The sequence below is a fragment of the Lissotriton helveticus genome, chromosome 7, assembly GCF_964261635.1.
Source record: "Lissotriton helveticus chromosome 7, aLisHel1.1, whole genome shotgun sequence".
Lineage (NCBI taxonomy): Eukaryota > Metazoa > Chordata > Amphibia > Caudata > Salamandridae > Lissotriton > Lissotriton helveticus.
Genome location: NC_136068.1, coordinates 1,709,223,541 through 1,709,250,081, shown reverse-complemented (window position 1 = coordinate 1,709,250,081; position 26,541 = coordinate 1,709,223,541). Strand labels below are relative to the sequence as shown.

General features: G+C 44.2%; 1 protein-coding gene across 4 annotated transcripts in view; it reads left to right on the top strand.

Moving 5' to 3' along the window:
• HCST (hematopoietic cell signal transducer) overlaps window positions 1-26,541 on the top strand; it is an 88,472-nt gene that overhangs the window by 24,645 nt on the left and 37,286 nt on the right. The window contains exons 2-3 of one of the 4 annotated variants that reach the window (XM_078655393.1): window positions 12,761-12,862; window positions 14,508-14,530. The exons of the other annotated variants lie outside the window; for them this stretch is intronic. Coding sequence (XP_078511519.1) covers window positions 12,861-12,862; window positions 14,508-14,530 — 25 coding nt within the window. The 5' untranslated portion in view covers window positions 12,761-12,860. The remainder of the gene's footprint in view (window positions 1-12,760; window positions 12,863-14,507; window positions 14,531-26,541) is intronic. 4 annotated transcript variants of the gene reach the window in all.

The window sequence follows — 26,541 nt, the reverse complement described above, 5'->3', positions numbered from 1 at the left end:
GGTTCTTCTACATTTTTGCGACTGGCTTTAGTAAGGGTCTTGGTGGGAGCATTGCTGGGAAGGTCAAATTTTGTTCTAAAACACAGTAGTACACCCACCTTGAGGGGAAAGATCCGCTATAATATTTTGGCCATACTTATTGATCCTTAAAAAGGTGACTCAGACAGAGCACGCAATTTCAAAAATATTGTACTGTCTATTAGGGAAATCAAAGTGTCACTTTTTGAACCACACAGCGTACATACCTTTTATTTATTTATCAGTGGTATTGTAATAGCACTTCCTGTTTTCCGTTCAATAATTACAGGCCGGGTTTCAGTCAACATCCGCCAGGCAGGCAGTGGACAGGGTGTCTCTTCTGTCAGTGGTCACCACCACATTGATGGACGAAGCGTCAGCTGGAATGGAGGAGTGCCGCCAATAAGAGGAATTGTTTGCTGCATGCAACTTACTTACCAATTTCAACAGGACAACTCCAACAACATACGCAATACAGATACAGTATCCATTGTTGTCTTTTATTCTATGAGTGTGACTGCATGTGCTTACCTTTAGTTTGTAACCAAAGATTGTCTGTAAACTCTGTATCTTCAATTATTGTTTGTCCATGCTCTGCTTTTTTTTTCTTCTCTCAACAAAACCTACCCAAAAAGAAACCCCCATTCCCATCCATTTTACAAACCCTAACCCTCTTCCCCCGGGCTGTGTTGTTTTGCTTGATGTCTGACTAAAATGACATCAATAATTCCACACACTTGCTGGGGAAGATAAGGTGATAGCAGCAACAGGCTGGTGAAGGAATACGAGGATATCTTCTAGACTTACTCAGCTTCAGTACTATATCTTCTAGTAGTAGTAGCCAATGTCAAATAAATTCAACGCAAGTACTAGTTATACTTGCAAGCAAATACTTTACCATTTGTTAGGCTACATTATGGCACTGTTCTAGTGTACTGTCACCTGCTATTTTCTCGATCGTACCGTAACCGTTGTAATGCTACAGTAAGGAGGACAAACAAGGTTTCGTTTTCTTTTTTTCCATAGGCATGCAACTGCCACTGTGTCACACCACTAGTACCACCGCAATGAGGAAATGTCACCCGCCCAGGATTGACAACGTTAATCCCCATTTCACCTGGAGCCAGCCCTGGGCCTAGCCCTAATTTCTAACACAAATTACAGGTAAGATAAGCGTTTGGTGGGAGGTAGTATAATGGAGTATTATTTCGGAGTAGACAAGAGATTGACGGTTGTACTACTAAAGTCCTACGACTGTTCAGGAAAACAAAGTTACTGTTACACCCCCGCCCCCCACCCACCAGACTGAAAAGCAGTAAAAAACAGGTATGGTCAGATAACGTTGAAAAATATATTTATGTAGCCCTAACAAAATAATCTCCCTCACCCACCCTAACCCCAACGATTGTCTCTGAAACGTCCCAAAACGATCCCAACTCCCAAATCCCACCCCCCAAAAGTCTATAAAAAAAGGGCAAGGGACACTCCACTACTGGAGGGTGCTGGTGCTGGTGCATGATGCGGCATGGGCATCATACTCCTTGCGGAGGGTGGCAAGCTCGGAGCGGAGGCCCTTAACCAAGTTCTTATACCTCAGGACCTCCTGCTCCAGGTTGGACATGCGGACTCGTAGGCGGCGTTGGCGTTCCTTGCAGCTCCTGTGGGGGGCAGCTGGTATTTCGGTTGCTTGGCGGTGGCGGTCGGCTTTCTTAGCCCGGCTCGGTCCCGCTGGCTTAGTCACGGAGGAGGATGCAGTGGTCACAGTCGAAGATGTTGCCCCGCTCGACTGCGTGTCCTCCTCCTCCTCCAGGGCCACCAGCCGCCGATACTCGGCGACTGTGGCCTCCAGCCTCCGTTGCCGGGCCAATCTAGCCTGCTCCCTCCTTGTTGTTGATTTGGAAGGAGCAACTATATGAAGAAAGAAAGACATAGTCTGTAACCAATGCTCCTTATTAATAACACAAAGTGATTGAGCCGAAAGTTGGGTCACAGAGTACAAGTAGCAAATTGAAAGCACAGTACATAACTATTGAGGACAGTATCTATGTAACCTCCCACTTCTGCATCCTTGCTCTAACAGTAGTGGTAGTTTAATGAACTAATTCTACGACCACTATGGACTTCCATTACAGTCGACTATGACAGTACACCAGTCTTATTCTTCTTCTTCTCTCTTGTTTAGGGAAATGGGTACGTTATCTTATGCAAGCCGGCAGAATGACATGGACACAGCACAGTGAAGTTGCACCCGAGAAAAAAAGTTGCACACCATGATGATGGAGACAGACTTGCGTTACTGTACCGGTCCAGTACATGCAGGTGGTGAAGCTATTACTTTTCTATTACGGGTGGCACTGAGAATACTCTGTTACAAGGGCTACTGCTTAATTAATTTACCTTTCACCCTACAGTGCAAATGAGTACTAGAAAAGGAAACTGAAGAAGCTAACTAATTTGATTATCTATCACTTCACATGGGACGTATTTAATGACAGATGAGATGACTTTAGGTGCTTTGCTTAATATTGAGTGAACAGTGATACACCCACACATGAATGACGTACTACAAGTAAACTAAAGTTATTAAGAGAGGTACGGAGTGTCCACCGTAATAACCAGATATATGCTGTGAATGCAAACGCAATACAAAGTACTGCTACTATTCATGGTAGTATTGGACACATTTACAATTTCTTTTCCTTGCCTTCCCTGCACTGGGACGGACGTGCGGGTGCGGTGGTACATGCTCTTCAAGGTAACACTTACTTCACCTGGCGACCATCTACTCTCTCTAGATACACATGTGCTATGTAAGAGTCAGAGAATACCATGCTCCAGGCATCCATTCAGTCAAAGTATACGCACACATACAGTTTCTGTTTCACCCACCGAGGCTGCTGTCCTTCCACCCATCCTTGCTTCATCATTGACCCAGCCATGCACCATACCATATTCTTTCCTTCCCAGCCACCTCTGGGTCCAAGCAAACACATATCGTTCTTCTTTGCCAGCCATCATACAAGTTCGCGTCCCACTTACTTACACCCTTCTTTCGCTTTTCGTTCATCCCATCCATCACGTTCGTCTAAGAACTTATTGGGATTCTTCTCACCAAAAACTTCACAGCTAAGTCGAAGTACATTTCGAGGAGGCTACTACCTGGTTGATTTGTAATTGTAATACACCCGTGCAGAAAGCACACTATGCAGTCTTCAATCTCAATAAGTAAGGAATATATAGCTTACCTGTTTCCGCCACCACCGTTTGATCCCCCACAGGAACGGCCACCAGCTCTTCTAACGCCGCCTCCTCCCCAGAGGCCTCCGAGTCCAAGTCCAACACAGCCACCTCCGCGCTGGCCCCGTCACCAGATGTTACACCTACAAAGTACATTTAAGAATGTTAGAATACACCACTCACTACTATATAATATTTGGTCTAGGAGAAATGTTAAAAAAACAGAATACAATGTAATAATTTGTGACTGTCTACTCCATAGTAAAAATGTCCCATTTTCCAGGGAAGGCTGTTGTCTTGCTGCACTTTTATGCACAACTGATGAATGCTTGCTTTTGATTTTTAACACGCACCACTTTTTCTCCTAACAGACAGAAGCTTGACTCCTGAGTCCTAAGAACACGACCAGGATCAAGTTCAAACTAGGTGAGAGTTCGGCTCGACCACAAGAAATGTGTCCAATTAATCGTCAGCACTAACCACTTTTCCGTTTACAGTTAAATAGTTTTATGACAAAGTAGATTTTAATAAATGTGTTTACTTTTAATAAAGCTTTTACACTTAAATAGACTCTGTGGTTTTTGTTCCTCTAGACTAGAGTGGATGAGCTAAAGGTTTTGGAATTTTTGCAAGCATGAGTGCCTCTGACACTTCTTGACTGTGCTGTGACTCCGTACTACTCTCTTGTCCTGCGTACGATAATCTAGAGATCATTGGGGATCTATAATCGGTGACTTCGGGAGCTGAATGACTCTGCCACACTATCTAGTCAGTAAGGAGACAGTGCATAGAGGTATTGCTGAATATAATGGGAGTCCAATGGAATTGCCAAATGTCCAATCTTAGTTAGCTACACAGACAGACTAATAAGAATAGTCTAGTAATACCACAGGGAGTCATATTCGAGGCAGGATAAGAATTTATATCCAGTCTACAAGAAGATCAAAGACGATTTAGAAAAAATCGAATGAGGAACGCTAGGAAAAAATAGGTACTGTTTATTAAAATGTAAACTTACTGGGGCCAGCAAAGGAGCCCTCGCCTGCCCGATCCTGGCCTGCATCCTCAGCACCCTCCTCCTGTGTCCTCTTGCCCTTGGGGGGAGCTGATGTACAACATGAAAGAAAGAAAAACCAGAAAACATGGATGAGATTTTTCAACCAAATCAAACATTTGAAAAGAACAATAACAACATATTTTGGAAAAATAGCAAATAGATAGACAACTATTCCACGGGATCTATCTCATGTGGTATACTACGTTATTCGTATTGCCTGATTTGCGGAACGTTGACTTAGAAAGTTCCTATGTAACTCAAAAAACAGACTACTAAAGAGGTTTGCCTAGGCCTGGCACTGCAGGCAGCAGTGCGCAACACGTGACAGACAAAGTCCATCCTGCTTGCAGATCAGTGAATACTCAAACTATCAATCCACCCGCCACCACCGCCACTATTTCTTCTGATAGCCATGTGACTGTCTAAAGGAAGGACTGGACTTCAGTCTGTTGGGGCTGATTTATAAGTCCCTTGCGGAAGTTGCGGCTGATTTTCCTCCATTGTTGCGTGCCTTTTCTGACGCAGCGGCAGAACAAAAGACTCGCCATGGTGTTGGTGCGGCGTATATATTTAAAAAAAAAAACACATATGGGCATATGGGCGATGCATCACGTTGTAAAGCCCTGCGCCATCAGGGGGCGTTCCGGCGCAAGGGAGGGCGTACCTGCGCAGGAACGAATCCTAAAAGTGGCTGAGGGAAATCTACAAGATGTCAATCAGTCACTTTTAGGACAATGATGCATGACTCAAACCCTGCGCGCTTGAAGCCGACGTACGGCTTGATGCATCATTGGGGAGATAGGGTACCCCAGAGCATTGCTGGAGCTGCGCCATCGTTGGCACGCAACTCCAGCAATGCGCTGCCTTTACGGCACAGATGCGTAAGGCTTCTGTGACGTTTTGGGCCAATGGGTGGTGGTGGCATGGCACACAATTACTGCCGCATCCCTGCTACTTTGCAGGGATGCGCCGGTAATTGAAAATATGACCCTTACTGTCTAGCATTACGCAGTTCTTTTCTTTACAGTACACTCATACATAATTTCTCAGGCCAATGAAATGCTTCTGAACACAACATACAAAACAAAGAAGCATAGTAGCAAGCAAGGCTACTGAGAAGGAGAGCAGTGCACCTGAAAATGAAATGCATAGAAGATTTTGAAATATAATTTACCTCAATGTAATCGGCAGCATTATTGCTCTTGGTAAAGAACAAAGATTTGCAAATAACAGAGCAGGATAAAACAGAGTAGTAAATGTACTACTACTACTACTCACCAAGCCCGGGGACCTCTACGCCGAGCGGTTCCAGCAAGTCCCGCTCCCGGTCCATGACATCGGTCCAGCGGTGGGTGGCCTGGTTATATGTGCGCCGGACCCCAGAGATCTTGTACATGGCCCGGCACACCTTCTCCCACCGCTGGCGGCGCTCCCGGATGCCATAGCCGGTCGCGATCTTGCCGCCTCCCAGGATCGTCTTGGGGAGGCGGCGCTGGACGTGGAAGATCAGTGCCGCCACTTCCTCCGCGCTGAAGATCTCCCTCGGGACCACTTGCTCCCCCCTTAAACGCCCGCACGGGAGCCGGGCACGGGGTGCGGGACCCTTCCCCTTCTCAGGGTGCTTCCCGGCTCCCTTTACCATGGTCTGGGCAGAAATAAACTTAAATGATAAAGAAGAAATAGAATAGTGAAGAAGAAAAGAAAAGAGTTTAAAAAAGTAGTTTAAAAGTAACTAAAAGCTGCAGAAAACACAAAAATATAGAGCTAAAAAAATAGAGGGTTAGATAATAAGTAAAATTAGATCAAAAAAACTTCAAACAAGCAAAGGATGGCAGAGATTGAGAGAGGATAGAGAAAGCATGCCCAGAACCATAGCAATGAATGAGAAACAAGATGGCCGCGCCCGTTCACGACCGCGTGGGTAAGTTCGCGCGAGATTTTCCTTGCGAGTACGCGCGAAATTGTACTAGCGAGCAGCACACTTTGCAAGATTACACATAGCGGGCGGAAACGGAATTACGTCACGCCAACAAGATGGCCGCGCCCGTGTACGACCGATAGGGTAACTTGGCAAACGTATAGCTAGAAGCGCCTCGCGAACACGCGCAAGATCACGCGAACATACACGTCGCAACAAAAACAATTTTGTATTCGCACGTATTCGCGGCTTCCGAAATCGATCTCGCACGGATTCGCGCCCCAAAAAACGCGCGAAATTGCAGAAAAAACGATTTTAGCTAAACTGAAAGCAATGAGCAGGTGCAAAAGTTCAAACTTAACATTAGTAACATTCAAGGTAGTGCTTCCTGATGGGCCCCTCCAGAGTTTGCAACTATTCTATGACCCTGCTATGACCCAAACAGCAGGCTCATAGAATAGCACCATAAAGGTCCTGTGAAAAAAAAATTTCACTGCAACAAAAAGCAAATTACAGATAAGGAAGGAAGCAGGTGCCAGCCAGACTGGAACTTTCAAAATTACTGACACATTAATGAAACACAAATTAATTGATGGCAGTTGAAGAAGGGCAGGTGTGCTTGCTTTTTTCAACCACCATAATCTACAGTGATAAATAAACCTAATAGGTGCCAGTGAGGATGTACTAGAGGGTGGCATGGGTGTCCCAGAGGGTGGCAGTGGTGAAACAGAGGGTGCTGTGAACCTGTGATGATAAACCAGACGTAGAAACAACATAGTCGCGGCCGTTGCAAGCCGAAAAGTAAGTTCGCAATTGCGAACTTGTCCCAAAATCGGCGCGAACACGCGCCAACACAAAAAACGGAAAAATCCGCAAATCCGCTAGAGTTCGCGGATCTTCGCGGATTGCGAATCCGTAAATACGCTAATTCGCGGATTGCCAATCCGCAAAATCCGCCCATGCTTAGAGGCAACATCAGTCTTTTAGGGGATGGGTGTGGTGATGTCACCCTCTTTAAGAAATGTGTTGTCTTGGTTACACATATATTCTATGACTATGTTGCCAAGGTTTAAATGATTACACCAGTGTTGGATTTATGCCGACAGCCCGTGAGGCATGCAGTCTGTGTTCCTGTGGCCCCATCCCTGTCTCAGGAACCTTATCTTCCAGTCATCATATTGTATTTTAAATAGCGGTCAACAAGACCGTATGAAATATAAAAAACATCCCTACATTGTATGTATCATGTTACTGTGGTCAGGCGTCTGTTCTTGTTTTGCTATGTACAGTGAAAAGTCTAAAGCACACAAATGCACTAGTGTTGATATATTTAAAAAGCAGCGCGAAAAACCCTCTTCGGTTATATCAAAAGTTCAGCTGCAGACTAGAGCTGAAAAGTCCGCTGAGCCCCTGTTTACAGAACCCTCGGCTCGAGCGCGCAGCCCATTTCCTGAGAAGTCTGCTGCAAGAATGCCCCGTGAGCCCGGGTAATCCAATGGAGGCCAAGTGAAAGGTCTTTTAATGACCTATGAAGTACTCGGGTGCGGCTGGCAGCTCAAAAACTGACTGTCTCTGTGTGTCCCGGGAAGCTGCTGACACACACGAGTGGGGGGGGGAGGGGCGGCGCACATCCAATAAAAGGCATTGTTTGTTTTGCTGTCTCCCGGTAGAGACACTTTCTTGTAAATATCGCGGCCAATATGGTTATTATCGCGGCCATCGCGGTAATCTGCCGATTTCGTGATTTTTTCGTGAATCGCGAAATCGCGATAAACTGGAGGGTCTGGTTGTATGCTATTCCACTCTACATCACTCCACTGTATGCCACTGTACCAGACTCCACCATATTCTATTTAATTATGTCCCACTACACTCTACAACACTCCACTATATGTCATTTCACTCTACCTCACTCCACTGTATGCCATTCCCCTGTACACTACTCCACTGTACTTCACTCCATTCTACTCCATTCCACTCTATTCCACTGTAGGCCAGTCCACTCTATGCCAATCCACCGTACGCCTCTACAGTTTACACCACTGGACTATTCCCCACTCCAACATACGCAATTCCTCGGTGTCCAACTACACTTTACAACACTACACTATATGTCATTCCTTTGTACCCCACTCCACTATACGCCATTCCACCGTAAGATACTCGACATTACGCTATTCCACTCAAAGCGACTTTGCTGTTAAACACTCCACTCTATGCTATTCTACTATATGGCACCCCACTGTACATCACTCCAAGCTATTCCACTGTGTTTCACTCCATTGTACACTACTCCACTCTTTGGCACTTCTCTGTACTCCACTCCACTCTACACCATTTCACTCTACAATTTTCCTCTGTAAGTCACTTCACGTCACTCTACTCTATTCCAATCTACTCTATGCTATTCCACTGTATGCAACTCCACTCTATGCTGTTTAACGTCTACCCCACTCCACTAAATGCCACTCCAGTGTATGCCACTACACCGTATGCCACCCCACTGTATGCTACTCCACTCTACACTATTCCACTCTGTCACTGTACTGTATTCCTCTCCAATTTATGCTATTCCGCTATGTGGAATTGCACTCCAAATCCACTCTATTCCACTGAATGCAACTCCACTCTCCGCCACTCTACTCTATGCTATTTCACTTCTACCCCACTGTACTGAATTCCACTCCAGTGTATGCCACTACACCGTACTCTACTCCAATGTATTATTCTAGTCTTCGCTACTCCACTGTGTGCCATTTCACTCTGTTCCACTGTATGCCAGTCCACTCTATACTTTTCCACTGTATGCCACTCCACTGCACACTATTCCTGACACCCCACTTTATGCTGTTTCACTATACCCCACTCCACTGTATGCCACTCCACTATACACCACTGTACGCAGTGCACTCTACGCTATTCTACTCTACGCCATTCCACAGTACCCCCCATCACTCGTATCTATTCCAATGTATGCCACTACACTCTATACCACTCAACACAGTTCAACTGTGTGCCACTTCACTCTACGCCACTACACTATATGCCACTGCACTATACCCAACTCTACTGTACGGTTTTCCTATGTATCTAATTACACTCTATGACACTCCACTAAGCACCACTCCACTGCACACTACTTTACTCTACACTATTCTAATCTACATCACTGTACTTTATTCCACTCCAATCTATGCAATTCCACTATAATCCACTCCACTCTATGCTGTTACACTGTATAGCACTCCACTACCCTAGTCCACTGTGCCCAACTCCACTGTACGCCACTACAGTCGAGGATACACCACTTCACTTGACTCTATGCCATTCCACTGTATGCTACCCCACTGTACACCATTCCACTGTACGATGCTCAACTGTATGCCATTCCACTATATGCTATTCCACTATATGCCACTCCACTGTACACCACTGCTCTGTATAGCACAACGCTATACACCACAACACTCTATGCCATGACATTGTATGGCCCAATGCTCTTCGACTCTCTGGCACAACACTGTACGATACTACACTCTTGTTCATGCCATCTGAGTCTACTTCGGTCTGCAAACCTCTACTTCACTGTACACCACTCAGTGCCCCTGCACTCTATCAAATGTTAACCAACACTACTCCTCAGATCAACACTGCATTCCAGTCTATTTCACTATACAACACTGTAGTCCACTCTATGCCACTATACCAGACAGTACTCGGCTCTATGACTCTCTCGGCCACGCCAAAATGATTGACTCCACTGTACTCCATAATGCACTACTCCACTCAAGAGCAATGTATCCCACTCAAATGTACAACACTGCATGCCACACTCTATTCTACTAAAAATCACACCAATTTAAAACAGTGTACTCCACTCTCATGCCACTCCACTTTACTCCATTCTATGATAGTTTCCCTCACTGTATGACACTGCATATAACTGCACTGTGCGACACGATCCTCAACATTATAACACTTTACTCCACTATGCTGTACTCCATGCCATGGCACTGTTTGATCTGTACGGCACTGCAATGTCTGTTGCTCCACTCTAGCACACTCTACTCTATTTCAAGGTGCACTATAGAAAGCTCTAGTACACTCTATACCACTGTACTACACAGTACGCCCCTACACTCCTCTGTGTAACCCTCTACTCCACTTTATGCCACTGTGCGATACTCTACTCAACTCTGTGCCACTCTTTGACACTCTACTCCACTCTGAGAAACACTACTCAACTACCTCTACGCTACTTCACCACTTTACTCCACTGTACTCTATGACACACTACTCCACTCTACTCTACTATACTCCACTACTCGACTGTGTGCCACGCCACTTACGCAGCTGCTCGAGGGCATCCCAAGTGGTTGGCAACCATGGAGATTGATGTTTAGGCGGCAACACAGCCGCCAGGAGAGCATCACCCCGCGAACATTGGGGGTCATGAGGAACGGTATCTACCTACCTTATTGTGGAGCAACTGCCATGCATTGAGGTCAGACGTGCTTGTGGGGGATCATACAGAACTTCAAAACGGGACGCAGTAAAGACATGTTCATCCATTGATGGACTAATCAGGAACACTCCAAATCCCAGAATGCAACATCCACGGTCTCATCTGGGCAGACCATCTTGGGAGTGTCATAAGTTATTGCTTCCCAAGTGTGTGGCAACCATAGAGCTTGATATATATATACTGAACAAAACTAAGTTTACAGGGACATTAAAGTTAGATTGATGTTTTACCCACACAGAACCATAGAAATTCATCAGTTATCATTATGCTTATGTTACGAAATGATAACTCATGGCCCAAAGTTACTTAAAGGCAAAGGTATATTTGTACTTATACGTATAACTATAACTGCTGAATGTCTATGGTTTGTGTAGATAAAACATCATCCTAACTAAAACGTCCCTGTAACCTTTGTTTTTGTCAGTGAATTTCTATTTTTTTCTTTCCGCAAAGTAATATATAATTTCCATACGTTAATACAACCAACATTTGCCCGGCGGGGATTAGCTTTCTGCCAAAATTTGGTGAAAATACGTTCAGCAATTCGGGCTGTAGTCGTATTAAATAAATGCAAAATCCCCATAGACATTACATGTGGAAAAAGCATTTTGGGCCCCTACTCCCATTTTTCTCAGCACCTGCTTCACGAGTTTTATTGCAACCTTCCGTGCAGAACTAGGCAAAGTAGGGCGCTTTTTTGGAACATTTCGTGAAGATTCTTCAAACGATACCAGTTATTAGCAAAACAAAAGCAGTCAGTCAGATCTCACCATGAGATCTGTGTGGAGGCTCCACCCACAACTCTGTATGTCTTCTTTATTTTAATAACTCCAAAAACACTTAACAGATTTACACCAAATTAGAAAAGGAGATATTTCTGGGCTAAAATCTAGGTTTCTGCCAAATTTGATGTAAATTCATTCAGCAGTTCATCCTGAACTACTGTTAAAAAAATACAAAATCCCCATAGACTTTGCACTGTGAAAAAGCGTTTTACCCCCCACTCCTTTTTCTCAGCACCGCTCGACGGATTACACCAAAACCTTCCATGCAGAACTAGGCAAAGTAGGCACTGTTTTGGGAAATTTCTTGACGATTCATCAAACGGCACCAAAGTTATTAGCAAAATAAAAGCAGCTAGTCAGATCTTATGATGAGATCTGTGTGGAGGCTCCACCCACATCTCCATATGTCTTCTTTTTTTAATAACTCCAAAAATACTGAACAGATTTACACCAAATTAGAAAAAGAGATATTTCTGGACCAAGATCTGGCTTTCTGCAAAATTTGGTATAAATTCTCAGCACCTGCTTGACGGATCACACTGAAACCTTCCATGCAGATCTAGGCAAAGTAGGGCACTTGTTTGGGAAAATTTAATGAAGATTTGTCTAACGGCGCTAAAGTTATTAGCAAACAAAAAAACCTCCTTCTATGGGAAAAGTTGGTCCTAACTTTAACTACCTTCTGGCAATCTACCATGGTAATGTTTCAGACAAAGTTTCCATTGAAAAGGTTTTTTTTAATTTTGAATAGACCCTGTGGATGAATTTACGTGTAACGTATCAATTCACTTACCCAGTCAATTAATTTTGATGTGTCAAACTAAGTGAAGATCCATCTACTGGAAAAAAAGTTCAGAAACCTATATGTTTTTTATTTGGTTCAAATCTGCACTGTAGTTTTTGAGCTGTAAGCATTTTAGAAAGTTCCCATGTGGACTTGAAAAGCTTACCACTCATTTACATTTGTATCTTGTCAGTTGAAAACCATTTATTAATTTGCTTATAAAGGTTGTGATCATTTTATTGTTTAGTTCATTGAAATCATAACAATGTTACCATAAAATGTTTAGGAAGTAGTTGTTAAAAAAGTAGTGGTTAAGGACAGTTTGTTGTTTAGCTTTCGTTGTTGAGGAAGTCGTGGTTTAGGCAGTAGTTGTTAAGTCATAAAACCAATTTTCATAACAACGAATTTTTAACAACGACTTACTTTATCCACGAAGTCTTAAAATCGAACAATGACACTTTAACGATGACCTGAACCACGAAGTACGGAACCACGACTCTTCACTGTGGACCGGAACTGGATACACTTTGTTTTGAATGTGTTATAAAGACAAAGGCTCCTAGCTCATTCAAGATCAACAAAATACAATATAGACCACAATGGAGTACTATATGCAAAAAATCCTTGCCCAGCCGGACAAGGGATTTATTTGTAGACAAATGTCAGATAAACATTATATTCCTACAGGAGTAGCATGACACAAGCCTGTGCCGTACTAGAGAGGAGAGAAACAAGATAGGAAAAGGTGAAAGGGTGTTTTCAGGCAAGAAAGAAGAGCAAAAACAGGGCACTGTAAGTCGATTTGCAGATTAATGACAGTGTCACCTTGAGTGAAGCACACATTTACATTTACAATAAATTATGCGTATGCCCACTCATGGGTGTCGACGTTTCGATCCCTTATGCTCCGTTAATTGGTTGGGATCATCATCAGGACTAAACAGTTAGATTTGCCTGAACATAATGTAGCCTCTGTCAGTAGGCTGTGGTCATAAAATGAGGAGACCACCGTCAGAACGGGATTCTGACTGAGGCGCACAGGGGGCGCCGGGGGATTCAGCTTAAGGCGTGCAACCGGGCCGTGGGTTGCTAAGAGATATGCTCCTTATTAATTTCATAAGGCTCAGCAATGTTTAAATTGGAGGGATCCTGGTCAGTTGTAATTCCGCCTCATGTGGCGTGCTTGTTTGTGGAATCACAAACACCGGTATTTCAAGATTGTGGGAGTGGGGCTCGAATGCCGGATACTCGCTAACCCGGTAATGGGGTAATGGATCGCAAGTCACGGTGGTACTTGCGTGTAACCAGGATACTCGGATTTGAAGCCGGCATCAAGTCCGAGTATCCTGGTCACACGCAAGTTCCACCGTGACTTGCGATCCATTACCCCATTACCGGGTTAGCGAGTATCCGGCATTCGAGCCCCACTCCCACAATCTTGAAATACCGGTGTTTGTGATTCCACAAACAAGCACGCCACATGAGGCGGAATTACAACTGACCAGGATCCCTCCAATTTAAACATTGCTGAGCCTTATGAAATTAATAAGGAGCATATCTCTTAGCAACCCACGGCCCGGTTGCACGCCTTAAGCTGAATCCCCCGGCGCCCCCTGTGCGCCTCAGTCAGAATCCCGTTCTGACGGTGGTCTCCTCATTTTATGACCACAGCCTACTGACAGAGGCTACATTATGTTCAGGCAAATCTAACTGTTTAGTCCTGATGATGATCCCAACCAATTAACGGAGCATAAGGGATCGAAACGTCGACACCCATGAGTGGGCATACGCATAATTTATTGTAAATGTAAATGTGTGCTTCACTCAAGGTGACACTGTCATTAATCTGCAAATCGACTTACAGTGCCCTGTTTTTGCTCTTCTTTCTTGCCTGAAAACACCCTTTCACCTTTTCCTATCTTGTTTCTCTCCTCTCTAGTACGGCACAGGCTTGTGTCATGCTACTCCTGTAGGAATATAATGTTTATCTGACATTTGTCTACAAATAAATCCCTTGTCCGGCTGGGCAAGGATTTTTTGCATATAGTACTCCATTGTGGTCTATATTGTATTTTGTTGATCTTGAATGAGCTAGGAGCCTTTGTCTTTATAACATAGTTATACCCATGGTTCTTAGCTATCCGTTGGGTTCCCCTTGTCCTCTAAAACACTTTGTTTTGAAGGCTGACGTCTTGTTTTGGAACGAGTAAGAATGATATGCACGTCTCTTCTCTCTGCCTCACTAAACATGACGTCGCTTTTCTCCGCCCCTCTCTTCTCTGAACTGAACATTATAAAAACGGGAACTTGCCTCACATTATTTGGAGAAGGCACTATTTTTAAAATAAAGATTAATTTACGCAATCCATGCCTTTTGAAAGGAATTCCTGCAAACAATTTAACAGGAGTTAAAAAGAGTGTTTGGATGCAGTTTTCATTTTTCAAGATTGCTTGCACGACGTGGGAATTGCTTCTTTTGGAATTTACTTGCATTTTCAGGTAGGTCAATCTTTTTTGAAACATATATTATTAACCTTTGCCATAGAATCTAAAGTGGATTGTGGTAGTGGGTATGGGAAGTAATTTAATACTCGTTATTCCTCCATTTTATTATTCATTACAGACAGCTGATATAAAATAGATAATGGACTTAAAATTTTGTGGCGCAGGGTGAATTAACACACTTTTCTTGTCTTTCAACGTATTAAGAAGTATGTTTTTCAATTGAATTATTTTTTTGATTTAAGCAATCATCTCTTTTAAAAATAAAGGTATCATTGTGCTTCACTCTGCTTTATTGTGCTCCATGAAGAACACAGCTTGTTATGTGTTTATTAAAATTAACATAATGGCTTTAATTGGTAATGGAAAAATAAATCTGTTAAAAATCGTTATTTAGGAAGTAGTTGTTAAAAAAGTAGTGGTTAAGGACAGTTTGCTGTTTAGCTTTCGTTGTTGAGGAAGTCGTGGTTTAGGCAGTAGTTGTTAAGTCGTAAAACCTTAAAACAGACTTGATTAACATCACGCTAAGCATTAATTCCTTATAATCGAACAGTCTGAGCATTTTACATTATTTAGGAACAGAAAATACATGAAGCTAGCCGAAGCTAGAAAAATCAGATGTTATTCATAAAATAGATTAAAATACACATTACATCTGAAGTTAGTGATCAATGTACAGTGATAGGGAGTTTATTCAGTGTTCAAAATGAGCAAAGTATACACTGGCCTGGTTAATGAGGAATTTAAAGTGCATTATGCTATTTAGAACTACCACAAAATGAGGTTTAGTCTGCAAAAATACAAAGTTGATACTGTGTGATACTGTGTGCAAAATTAGCAAAGTATACACTTGCTTGCTTTGTAAGGGGTACAAAGTGCATTGCGCTATCTAGAACTGCCACACAAGTTTCCTTCTAGATACCAGCCTAATACTTTCCTTGTGCAAAGATGAGCAAGGTATACACACACTCCGTTCTTAGTTTTAAACGTTCTTAGATTGCATGCATTTTCTTCACACATAAAGTGCATTTGTGCATTGTGGTGACTATTTATAATAATAATACTTCTTTGTTGTTTATCTGCAAAAGCATTACAAATACCATATCTCAGTAAATGGAAAAGACTGTCTGAAATTAAAGTGCAATGTAACAAAAAGCTATAAAATTCACTCAGTTATTCAGTAGACAAGCTTCTTAGCTAGCTATTGCAAGGGTGTCCCAGTTTGCAAGGCGAATTCATTAATTAAAGTATGTCTTTGTTCCTGATGTACTGTAGCCTTTAGTTGCAAGAGTTGCTGTTTTAAAATTTTAACAAATTTAGCGCATCTCCCCATCACCCCAGGTGTTCTGCTGCTAAAGCAAATGTGGGATGCCTGTGCTTTTAACTTTGGCACCATTTCACAAATGCAGCTAAAATATGGCAGACGCTAGGGCCCAGATTCTCAAAGATTTTCCACCAGGTTGCAGCACTTTTTTATGCAGACCTGATGCAAAATCCATTTTGGTATAGACAAATCAAGTTAAATGCTGATTGCTCTGCTTTGTTGAAAAAAAAAAAGAAGAAACTGCACACTGCAGTACATTTTGCTACTTTACGTCCGGGAGTTGTTCCATGGGTGGTGCATGGGGTTCCTGTGCATCCACCCATGGATTCTGACACAAATCCATATTTACAAAGAGTTGTATATATGGGGTCGCACCAAAATTACACTCCTGCCTGAGGTTTGCGTAACAAGGAGAAATATCTTGATTTCGCTTAGTTATTTCCTCTTTTCATGTGCACTGCATTCTGCAGCACACCTAGAAAGATGAAAACGCCTCCTAGGCTAGTTGTTGTGCAGGAAGGGACACCTTCCTGCACTTAAACTGTACTGACCTTAAAGCAGACACCCTTGTACTATGGTGACGGGGGGCCTGAATTGGCTCTACACAGCACAAAGTGGTCCAGGCCTAGGAAAGAGCTGAACTCCACCAGTTCTTTGAAGATATGGTTCAGTTCTGTTCTCTCCTGCTCTTCATTGTGGGATGTCTTTAGAAATCTGCACTTCAGGATTTACAGATTATTATTGGTATTTTCAAATGTGTGCATATCTGTGAAGGGGCGCAAACAGTGATAATTTGCTAATAGGTTTGTATATGTGATGAATATGCATAAAATTGGGCAGACGCTCTGTTGGATTATTTTTCTATTGGTAGGTCAAGTTTTGTGGCAATTCATAAAATGGGATCTAGATAAAAAGGGCGGAGGTAATCAATGTTCCCTCTAATTTTTTTCCTCTGTGTGCGGCAGTGGAGGGTCTCTGTGCGCTGCAACCGTGGCTATGTGCGCCAGTGACCAAACCGCGCGTGTCTGCGGTGCCAAATGGCACTCAAAACGTTTACTTTAAAAAGTGAAAAGATGGTGCATTTTCACATATACAGAGCCACAATAAGGGTCTTCAGGGCAGTTTTATTGTATTGCCTTTATTTTCATTGTTGTTTCTCTGACTGCTGTTGTCTATGTTCCCCGCTGCCTGTACGTGGTCTGTGCCCCTTTTTCTTCCCTCTGTTCCCCTCGCTGTCCCCGTGCTCTCTCTGCCCGGTCTTTCCTTCTGTACCCCTCGCTGCCCGTGTCGCTGCCCAGTTTTCCCTTCTGTTCCCCTCTTCTGCCCCCGTGCCTCTCTGCACGTTCTGCCTTCTGTTCTTAGCTTCTCCTATATTTCTGTATTCTGTATTTTGCCTCTGTGCCATTAGTTTTTTGTGCCTGTCTGCCCTCTGTGCCACTCGGTTTTGTGCCCCTTTTGCCTTCTGATCCACTTGTTTTTTGTGCCCTTTTGCCCTCTGTTCCACTCGTTTTTTGTGCCTTTCTGCCCTCTGTTCCACTCGTTTTTTGTGCCTTTCTGTCCTCTGTGCCACTCGTTCTTGTGCCCTTTTGCCTTCTGTTCCACTCGTATTTCCCTCGTTGTTTGTGCCTTTCTGCCCTCTGTTCCACTCGTTTTTTGTGACTTTCTGCCCTCTGTTCCACTTTGTTTTCACCTCGTTTTTTATGCCCTTCTGCCCTCTGTTCCACTTGTTTTTTGTGCCCTTCTGCCCTCTGTTCCAATCGTTTTTTGTGCCTTTCTGCCCTCTGTTCCACTTCGTTTTCCCCTCGTTTTGTGTGCTCTTCTGCCCTCTGTGCCACTCTTTTTTTGTGCCCTTCTGCCCCCTGTGCCACTCGTTTTGTTCCTAGTTTTTGTGCCCCTTTTGCCTTCTGTTCCGCTCGTTTCCCCAGCCGCTGTGCCCCCTGCGGCCCGCCCCCCTGACTGGCCACAGTCTGCTTCGCGCTTTACTAACAAAAGCGTAGTCAGTTTCCAAACACAGCGCGTACTTTAGCACACGCTGTGTTTGGAAACTGTCTCGACGCTTTTGTAAGTAAAGCACGGGGCAGACTGTGGCCGTTTGTTTAAGTATTGCTGTTAATCGGAGCCCGTGAATGGGGCTCTGATTAACAGCAATACTTAAACAAAAGGCCACAGTCTCCTCCGCGCTCCCACATAGCCGCAAGCGCCACAAGCCCCACCAGCCCCCCGCCTCCTTACCTGCACTCCTCACGCCCGCTCCGCCGCCACCGCCAGGAAAAGTGCCTCATGTTCGCGCCGCTCGCCTCTTTAAAGCGGCCAGCGGCGCGACTCTCTCTAGTGACGTCCTGTGTGCGCGCTCCACGCGAGGTAGTGCGCGATAATGTCAGGGGAGGTGCGCACGAGCACCCTAGAGGGAACAGTGGCGGTAATTAAAATTTTCTTTTGCTTATAACTCTGACGCTGTTTGGTCAATCTGAGTTCTATATGTCTAGTATTTAAGAAAGTGATATCCAATGCAGGTATATTAGATGTCGCAAAACTTCAGTCTCAAGGACAGATTTACAGATAGGGCAATCAAAATTATTTTTGATTTACTAATAACTTTCTTTGGCCTTGTTTGATGGATCTGCACAACATTTGGCAGGGACTTAGCATGCTTAACATTCTTTAAGAATTTGAAGTTTGCAAAACTCTATAGGGGATAGCAACTAAAAGGGGGCAAAAAGTGTTAATTTGCTAATAACATCTGCACTGTGTGATGAATATGCAAAAAATTTGCAAGTTGCTTGGAAAGTTTACATTTGTATTGGGTATCAAGTTTTGTGCCAATCTGTCAAGCGGGGGCAAAGTAAAGAGTGGGGCAATAAAACTGCTTATAACTTTACCACGGTGTAAGGAATCTGTATCAAATGTGGAAGACAGTTATCAGGGTACGCCTAGTACAGGTATTATATATTTGTGGGGGTGAGGCGTTAAAAAGGGGTAAAAATATTTGATTTATTAATACTTTGGCACATTCTGATGGATCTGCACGAAATGTGGCAGAGACTTAGCACATTTGGCCTACGGTTGGTTTTCTCAATTTCATGCAGGCCTATGAAAGGGGAGGGGACTTCAAGCATGATGAAAGAAGTGCTCATTAGCTAATAGTTTGCCACAGTTTGATGTCCCCACACAAAAGTTTGCAGACACAGGTTTAGTTTACTGTTGCTTATGTCAAGTTTGGTGCAGATCCGTCAGGAGGCAAAGAAATATGGGAGGGCAACTACAGAATTATTGACTAATCATTTTTATGTTGTTCTGTTTACATGTGTGACATTTGTTAGCTAGCAAATTAAGCCTGGTGGAAGTCCAGGCAAGCCCTGCACCCAAACCATGCTGCATACAGTCGAAGGTGGGTGAGCACAGGGCCTGGGCTAAGGAATGCGCAGAATGTGTACATGGGAAGCTTTGTAGTGAGGTTTGGGTGATAACGGTAGGTGAGCGCAAGGCCTAGCCCACCAGCCAGTCCTCGCAGAGCACAGCCAAACTCCATGCATAGCATGGTTTGGGTGGCCATGGCAATTTGGCAGCAGGGCCTGGTCATATACCACAATGCAGATGGCCAAAGGCCCTGCTCTTAGGCCTCGCACGGCAATGTGTATCAAGGACTGACAATTATGAAGATCATTATAAAAATAAGACATAAGGAATGACTTATGATGTGTGTTGTATGCATACTTCAACATAACTGATGAATTTCAGTGGTTTTACATGTTTGAGCTTCAAACATAACTCACTTTTTAACTAAGTAAAAAAAAATATTAAGTCATTTTTTATTTTTATGTTATGTATAAATGTTCGTATTTGTGTTTGTGATTTGTGAACCGTTAACTTGACAATAACTAGCTTGAGATTCGAAATAAGTTGGTTTCTGATGAACATTTAATGGGTATTACATTTGAAGAGGAGTACTGGCCACGTCTTATGAGAGGGAGTGTTGTATAGAATTACAGATGGTGCCTGAGTGCCACCTGGCAGTCAGACGGTTGGCAGTGTCCCGCATCACCATGTGCCGCACTGCGGATATATATATCTATATATGGAATATATATAGATAGATTGATAAATAGATAGCTAGATAGATGTGTGTGTATTCACTAGAAAAAAACAAAGCTGAAGTATTGTTCTAATTAAGTGTAATAAAATGATTTGTTTTAGTTAAAAAAAAAACTTAGAAATACACTGGAAAAAAACAAACGTTAAGGTTGTGTTATGGCTATGTGAATTTCTCAGTGACAACATCAATGTATTGAACTAAAAAAAAAAAAAAATCACCAATTATAGTTAGCAACATTAACTATAACGTACACCCCTGCCATGCACTGCTTATGATCTCACATACAACATCACTTATGACATGTTCTATGATATCACTGATGGCATCTCAAATGACATCACTGATAACATCATCCAATTAGTGTGCTAGTTTCTATTATAGTTTACATAGTGACAGGTAGCTGTCATAATACTTTGCTACCTAATTTTCCACAGATTGTATTCAGCCAATGGGTGTAAGTGCTTACAAAATGCATGTGCTCGTAATACACCATTGCTGTGTAGAGGTATTTAACATGTTATACTTTTTTTATTTTGAGTGACTCTGTGTGCAGGTGACAGTTGACTCGTGTTCATTATGCTTCAGACAAGTTTTTGATTTTACAGAAAAAGTTTCCTACAGGAGAAAGATTCTATGTAGTGGATACTAACTTTTGTAAGCTGCCTTGAGTTATTAGACAGAATCTTGTCAGCATGATAATTTATACTTAACCTAGAAGACTGTGTGTACCAGCAACTAAAAATGCATGTGCACTAGTTTTTCTAGAATAGATGAGCTATCTGTAAAGTTTTCACCACAGAGTGAAGGGTGCAGGTAGATTGTTCTTTAGCACATTCGGAATTTCTTTTTTTTAGCACATAGTGGTTTTTAGGTCTCAACTTAAAGCATTGCTTTAGCAATGCTTGTTTTGTCGAGATATCTAGTAAGCGATCCGAAAAGTCTGCCAAGTGCGGATTAGCCACAGTTCATGTGAGAAAGGCGTGTGCACAAACCAGCCACGTCACAAACCACCATTTGTCTGTGCCTCAACACACTTCGAGGGCTGCCACTCCCCCGCCCTCCACATCTGTCTTCAAAGGAATGCGCTCCGCTCCCCCGCCTCCCCCACAGAAATGCCAAGAGCTTGTTTTGTTTTGCCTTTTCTTTTTCCACTATCTCTTGTCTGCCCCCATACTCCCCGTCTTCCTTTCTTTTCCCTTAATTTAACATTTAGCACTTGCCCCTGCTTCGTGTTCCTTGTTTTTCCCGCGGCCGCGTCAGTTTCATTTTATTTCGTGCCGTCTGTTTAATTTTTCTTACGTGCACCGCATCCCTACGATCACTTCCCGCTCACTTTTATTTTTTTCCCCATGGCCGCGTCACTTTCATTTTCTTCCGTGCTATCTCACAAGCGCAGCCGCTCACTTTTATTTTCTTCCCGATCTGTGCATAGAAAAGTAGGGCCGGTGCTGCTTTGAGCCAAGTGGCACAGGTGGTGGGGTGGGCAATCCCAGTTAAAGTCAGCATGCCAACCTAGTACCAGCACAGCTAATGTCAAGGCACTCAAGAAGATACGGGCCCGTTTCCCAGCGTCATGCAGTGTCCATGGGTACAGCAGCACAAGCAGCCCCAACAGCACCTACGTCAGGCCCCTTTGGCAGTTTGTACTAGACGGTAGAAGCACAGCGCGTCCGAATGCTCCACACTTGGCTCCCACCACACACCCGCATCGCACCACCCCGCAGCTTCATGGGGGCTGCCAGGGGTGTCACGGCACCACAGTGCATCACAGTCCATGGTCCACTAGATCACCACTCTGCAGTGTGCTGCCGGGAATCAGCTCCACCTCCTCACCTCTCAGCACCGGATGTCAGCAGCTTAGCGCCAGCAGCCTTGCCTCTCAGGCCGTAGCCTAACTCCCAGCCATTGTAGATGGGGGCCCCAGTCCTGCCACAATGCTGTTTGCAGTGGTGCCTTCTCCTTCAGGCACAGCGGGGCAGTCATTAAGCACGGGAAGGGACTCTGCGGGCACACAGCAGGGCTCATCTTAGAATAATAGCCGGATAAACGGGGAAAAGAGTATAGCTCACTTAGAGCACTCCCGCCATGATGGCTGCTCAAGCCACGACCCCCAACCTCCCTCATATTAAATTGTATTCATGTGTAGTGGTATTTAACCTACAGGATTTGGGGATTATGCACTATGGTTTTCCTTACATGATGTTATTGTATTCATGTGTACTGTTCTTTGATACACAGGATTGGGTTATTATGTGCTACTGTTTTCCTATGTGATGTTTTTCCTTACAAGGTTTTTTCCCAAATTTTTATTTAACGCCTCAGCAGCCGGATGAGCTGAGGGCTCAGACAGTTTTCAGGACTCTGTTGGTTTCGTGGATGTTGTTAACCTCCTGAGTTTTATTTTTTACATTTTGCTACGATGGAGGTGCTCCACGTGAGACGCGCGTGCACAAAACCCATCAGCCTCGCTCCCATTCGTCAAACCCATCAGCCTCGCAGCACCAGACTTCACATGCAGTTCATGTTATCTAGTCGTGTGAGACGCGCGTAGCCTTGCACCCATTTTCTCCCAAGGAATCCCTTCCGCTCTCCCCCCACCTCACAAACCACCATTTGTCACATGCATCAGACCCGCCACAGCTAGAGCTTCAGACTTCAAAGGAATGCTCTCCCCCGCTCCCCCTCTGCGCAATGCCAGTTATCTTCCTCCCTTATCCTAATCGGCGAGGAACCCTGTGCTCTACTACCAACGCACTGGGGCTGACTTGTCTGTCTGACCCACACACCACCCAGGTATCGCGTCTGTCTGGGTTAGCTGTGGCGCCTCCCGCTTCCTACCCTGCTTTATGCCACTGCGTTTTTAGGTCTCGACTTAAAGCATTGCTTTAGCAATGCTTGTTTTGTCGAGATATCTAGTAAGTGATCCAAAAAGTCTGCCAAGGGCGGATTAGCCACAGTTCATGTGAGAAAGGCGCGTGCACAAACCAGCCACGTCACAAACCACCATCACACTTCGAGGGCTGCCGCTCCCCCGCCCCCGCATCTGCCTTCAAAGGAATGCGCTCCGCTCCCCCGCCTCCCCCACAGCAATGCTGAGAGCTTTTAACCACACTCACATATTAATATGTAGTGTACCACTAACTTGTTATTCCTTTCCCTAGAAAAATTCCACATCCTCACCCAGTGTATTTTTTGCGCAAATGAATTATAACATGCCACCATACCTGATTTTATAAAAGTTTATAAAGTAAATCATTCCTCTTGAGGCACCTTTGCCAATACTGAGCATGGCGTTTCACTCTAGAAATAGCAATATCACCACTCAAACATCTCATAAGACTAAAGTATATGTACACTAAGGTTCATAAAATACTAGGGCTTATATTAACATATTCCAGATTCTTTGTTTAATAATTTGAGAAACACTGAAGCTTGCACTTTTCTCATGTGAGATTGCAACACAATTGGAGGGAGATAGTAGTACATGTGAAGCACTAGCCTCGCCACTAAAAACCATTTGTTGAAAAATGTCTGTGCATACTGCACACTGGAGAATGAGGAGGGACGACCTTCAGCTTTCAAACTTCTCTCTCAAATAACTACGCATCGTAAGGCGTGTGCAGGACTGACTTAGCTGAGACGCCTCTCTTGCATAACTGGTGTATGTAGTAGGGTGTGTAGTGGGACTGGCAACTCCTTTCAGACCTCTCTCCCAGATAACGGGTATGCATAGTAGTCTGTAGAGAGGGACTGACTTCTCCTTTCAGACCTCTTTCACAAATGACAGGTGTGTGTGTAGTAGGGTGTGCGGATGGAGTTAACTTTTGTGGAAAAGTAAATTTTGCCATGTTCTGTGTCCCTACGTGTCATCCATCATATGTTATGTGTGCATGATTAAATATGCATATGTATTCCCCATGTCTGATTAATGACGCAATTACAGTTGTGTCCCCCTCTAGTATGCCAGTTTCCAGTCCTCGTGAATACTACGAATATCAGGCCTATGTAAAGCTACGTTGCCACGTTTCTCAGTGTGCACGTTATTCTATTATAAAGTCCCCGTTTCTAGGCCTCAAAAGGGCCTGGACACCAGATTCAGCTCCTGTCTCCTGAAACCTCGCTGAGGAGGGATACAGCCCCCACCTGTATCCTCGACCCTTCACTTACTTCCTGCCTCGCAGTGCCCGGCCCAGCCTGGCTCAGTCTCTGAGTCTGCCAAGAGTATGTTATGATTCCAGTTATCAGTTCAGTCCTCCTTCTCTGCATTCCTAAGCTACTGAACTGCATCAATAGTTTCCGTCATTGTCTAGCCTTCACGTCTCCACGTTAGAGAAATACTGCATTCAATGGTCATTTAATATTCTTCATCACGCACTACATGTAGAATAATGCATGGTCCAGTCTTAGAATCAAGTTAGCCTTTCCCCTCTTGACTTATGGTTTATATCAACATGTTCTCTAAACATCAGATACTAGATACTGTTTAGGTACATGTCGCTCCGACCCTCCAGACTTCAGTCTCTGCTCCTAGCACAGAGTTCATAGCCCCCAGCTTCTCCTAGTGATACGTCATTGCCAGTTTGCGCGCACCACTAGGTTAGAGGTCCCGGCTCCTCAGGTAGCCCCCTCCATGGTTTCCGCCCCATTCATGACATATTCTGTTACGTTTGCATCACATGTCTATGTATACGCCCAGTTACACCTCTCTTCCCCCTTATCTTTCGCGACTGCTACGCGTCACGTCTTCTGCTCCACCCACTGCTACGCCTACTGCAATGTAATGCTATGTGTTTGCGTTATGTATATATGCTCATGTATTGTTATTGAAAGCCAGCGCGCTCATCCCAGATCCAGCCCCAGCAGCTGCTGGGCCCTGTCATCCTATTCCCATGCAGGTTGTCCTGTTCCTGTCCCTATGCTGTATTAAACCTGCAAAACTCCTACTACCTCGAATCTTGACTCTTATTTATTGAGCTATCTGTTATGATATATGTCTAGTCAAAAATAGGGTATTATTTATTTATTTACCACATAATGGCGCCCGAATAGGGACTTGCCCTTTCCCCACGCGTCGGTGAAGCCACGCCGACCCCCTGACCCTCTGCAGTCGTGACGGAACTCTTCTGCGCAGTGGCAGATATTTCTGCTCAAGTATCCCTCAGGCCCACGGAGGAGACGGAGGAGGCGGTCCAGCATCCAGACGAGACGGTGGAGGAACGCGGCGAGTCCCGACCAGAGCCCAAGCCAAGAGTCCAAGGTCCGAGGTATCCGGAGGTCCACCCGTAACTGAAGTCCGAAGTCCGAAGTTCGTCGTCCGTCGTCGTAGCAGTCCAGTCCAGTCTGAGGCCTTCCGTTCTTGCTGCCCGGTGAGTACCGTTACTGGGGTGGTATCTAGACAGGGTCAATCTAATTGACTCTGGTCTGTGGGTTGGTGGTACACAGTCCCACAAACGAAGTGTCCACTTCGGTGGATGCGGGTCCTGACGTGTCTCTTTATGAGACCGGTAAGTTCCGTACTGTTTCAGCAGTGCATCTAGTTTCTGTTCTAGTCAGTTTCTGTTCTCGAGAAAATTTATGTGTTCTGTTCTCAGTATTTCCAGGTAGTATTCTGTTCGAACTGTTATTTTTTTAATGTTTTTCATGTATTTTAATGTCGTGGTATGAATGGGGTATAAGTATCGTGTTCATTGTGTATTATATTGTGTCTAGATTACAGTTCAGTCATGCCCATATTTTCCAAGTTACGTCAGTTAAAAACTAGAAAGGGTCTGCTGGAAGCAGCAGTTCCCGTCCCGCCGAGGGACAGTCCAGGTCACTTTATGTATCAGAAACATGGCATAAGCGCCATATTGTATCTAGATTTATGGGTAGAGTATACCAAACAGTTAGAAGAAAAGTATAGATGGCCCGTATCGGGTACATGGGATGCCGAATGCATCATGCGAGTAGAAGAGGCATTATGGAAAAAGAAAGCCAGACAGTCACAGAAAGATGCCATCGAGTTATGGCGTAAAGAAGCTCATAAAAGAACTGAAAAAGAAATCAGAAAGTCAGAATTAAGTAGAGAATCCTTAGAGCGAGCCCAAGAAAAAGAATTAATCGAGATAGGTGAACAAGTCAAAGCCGAACAGTCAGACAGACAGAGGCATGCCCTTATTAAGGGTATGTATCCTCTTCTTGCCGAGGGCTTGCCAAAAGCGACCCCAGAGGCATCCAGTAATTTCCCGCCACCACTAGTTCCGACCAAGCTACGTCACAAACCGACCGCAGCTGATATTTTTATTTCGTCCTATCTGGA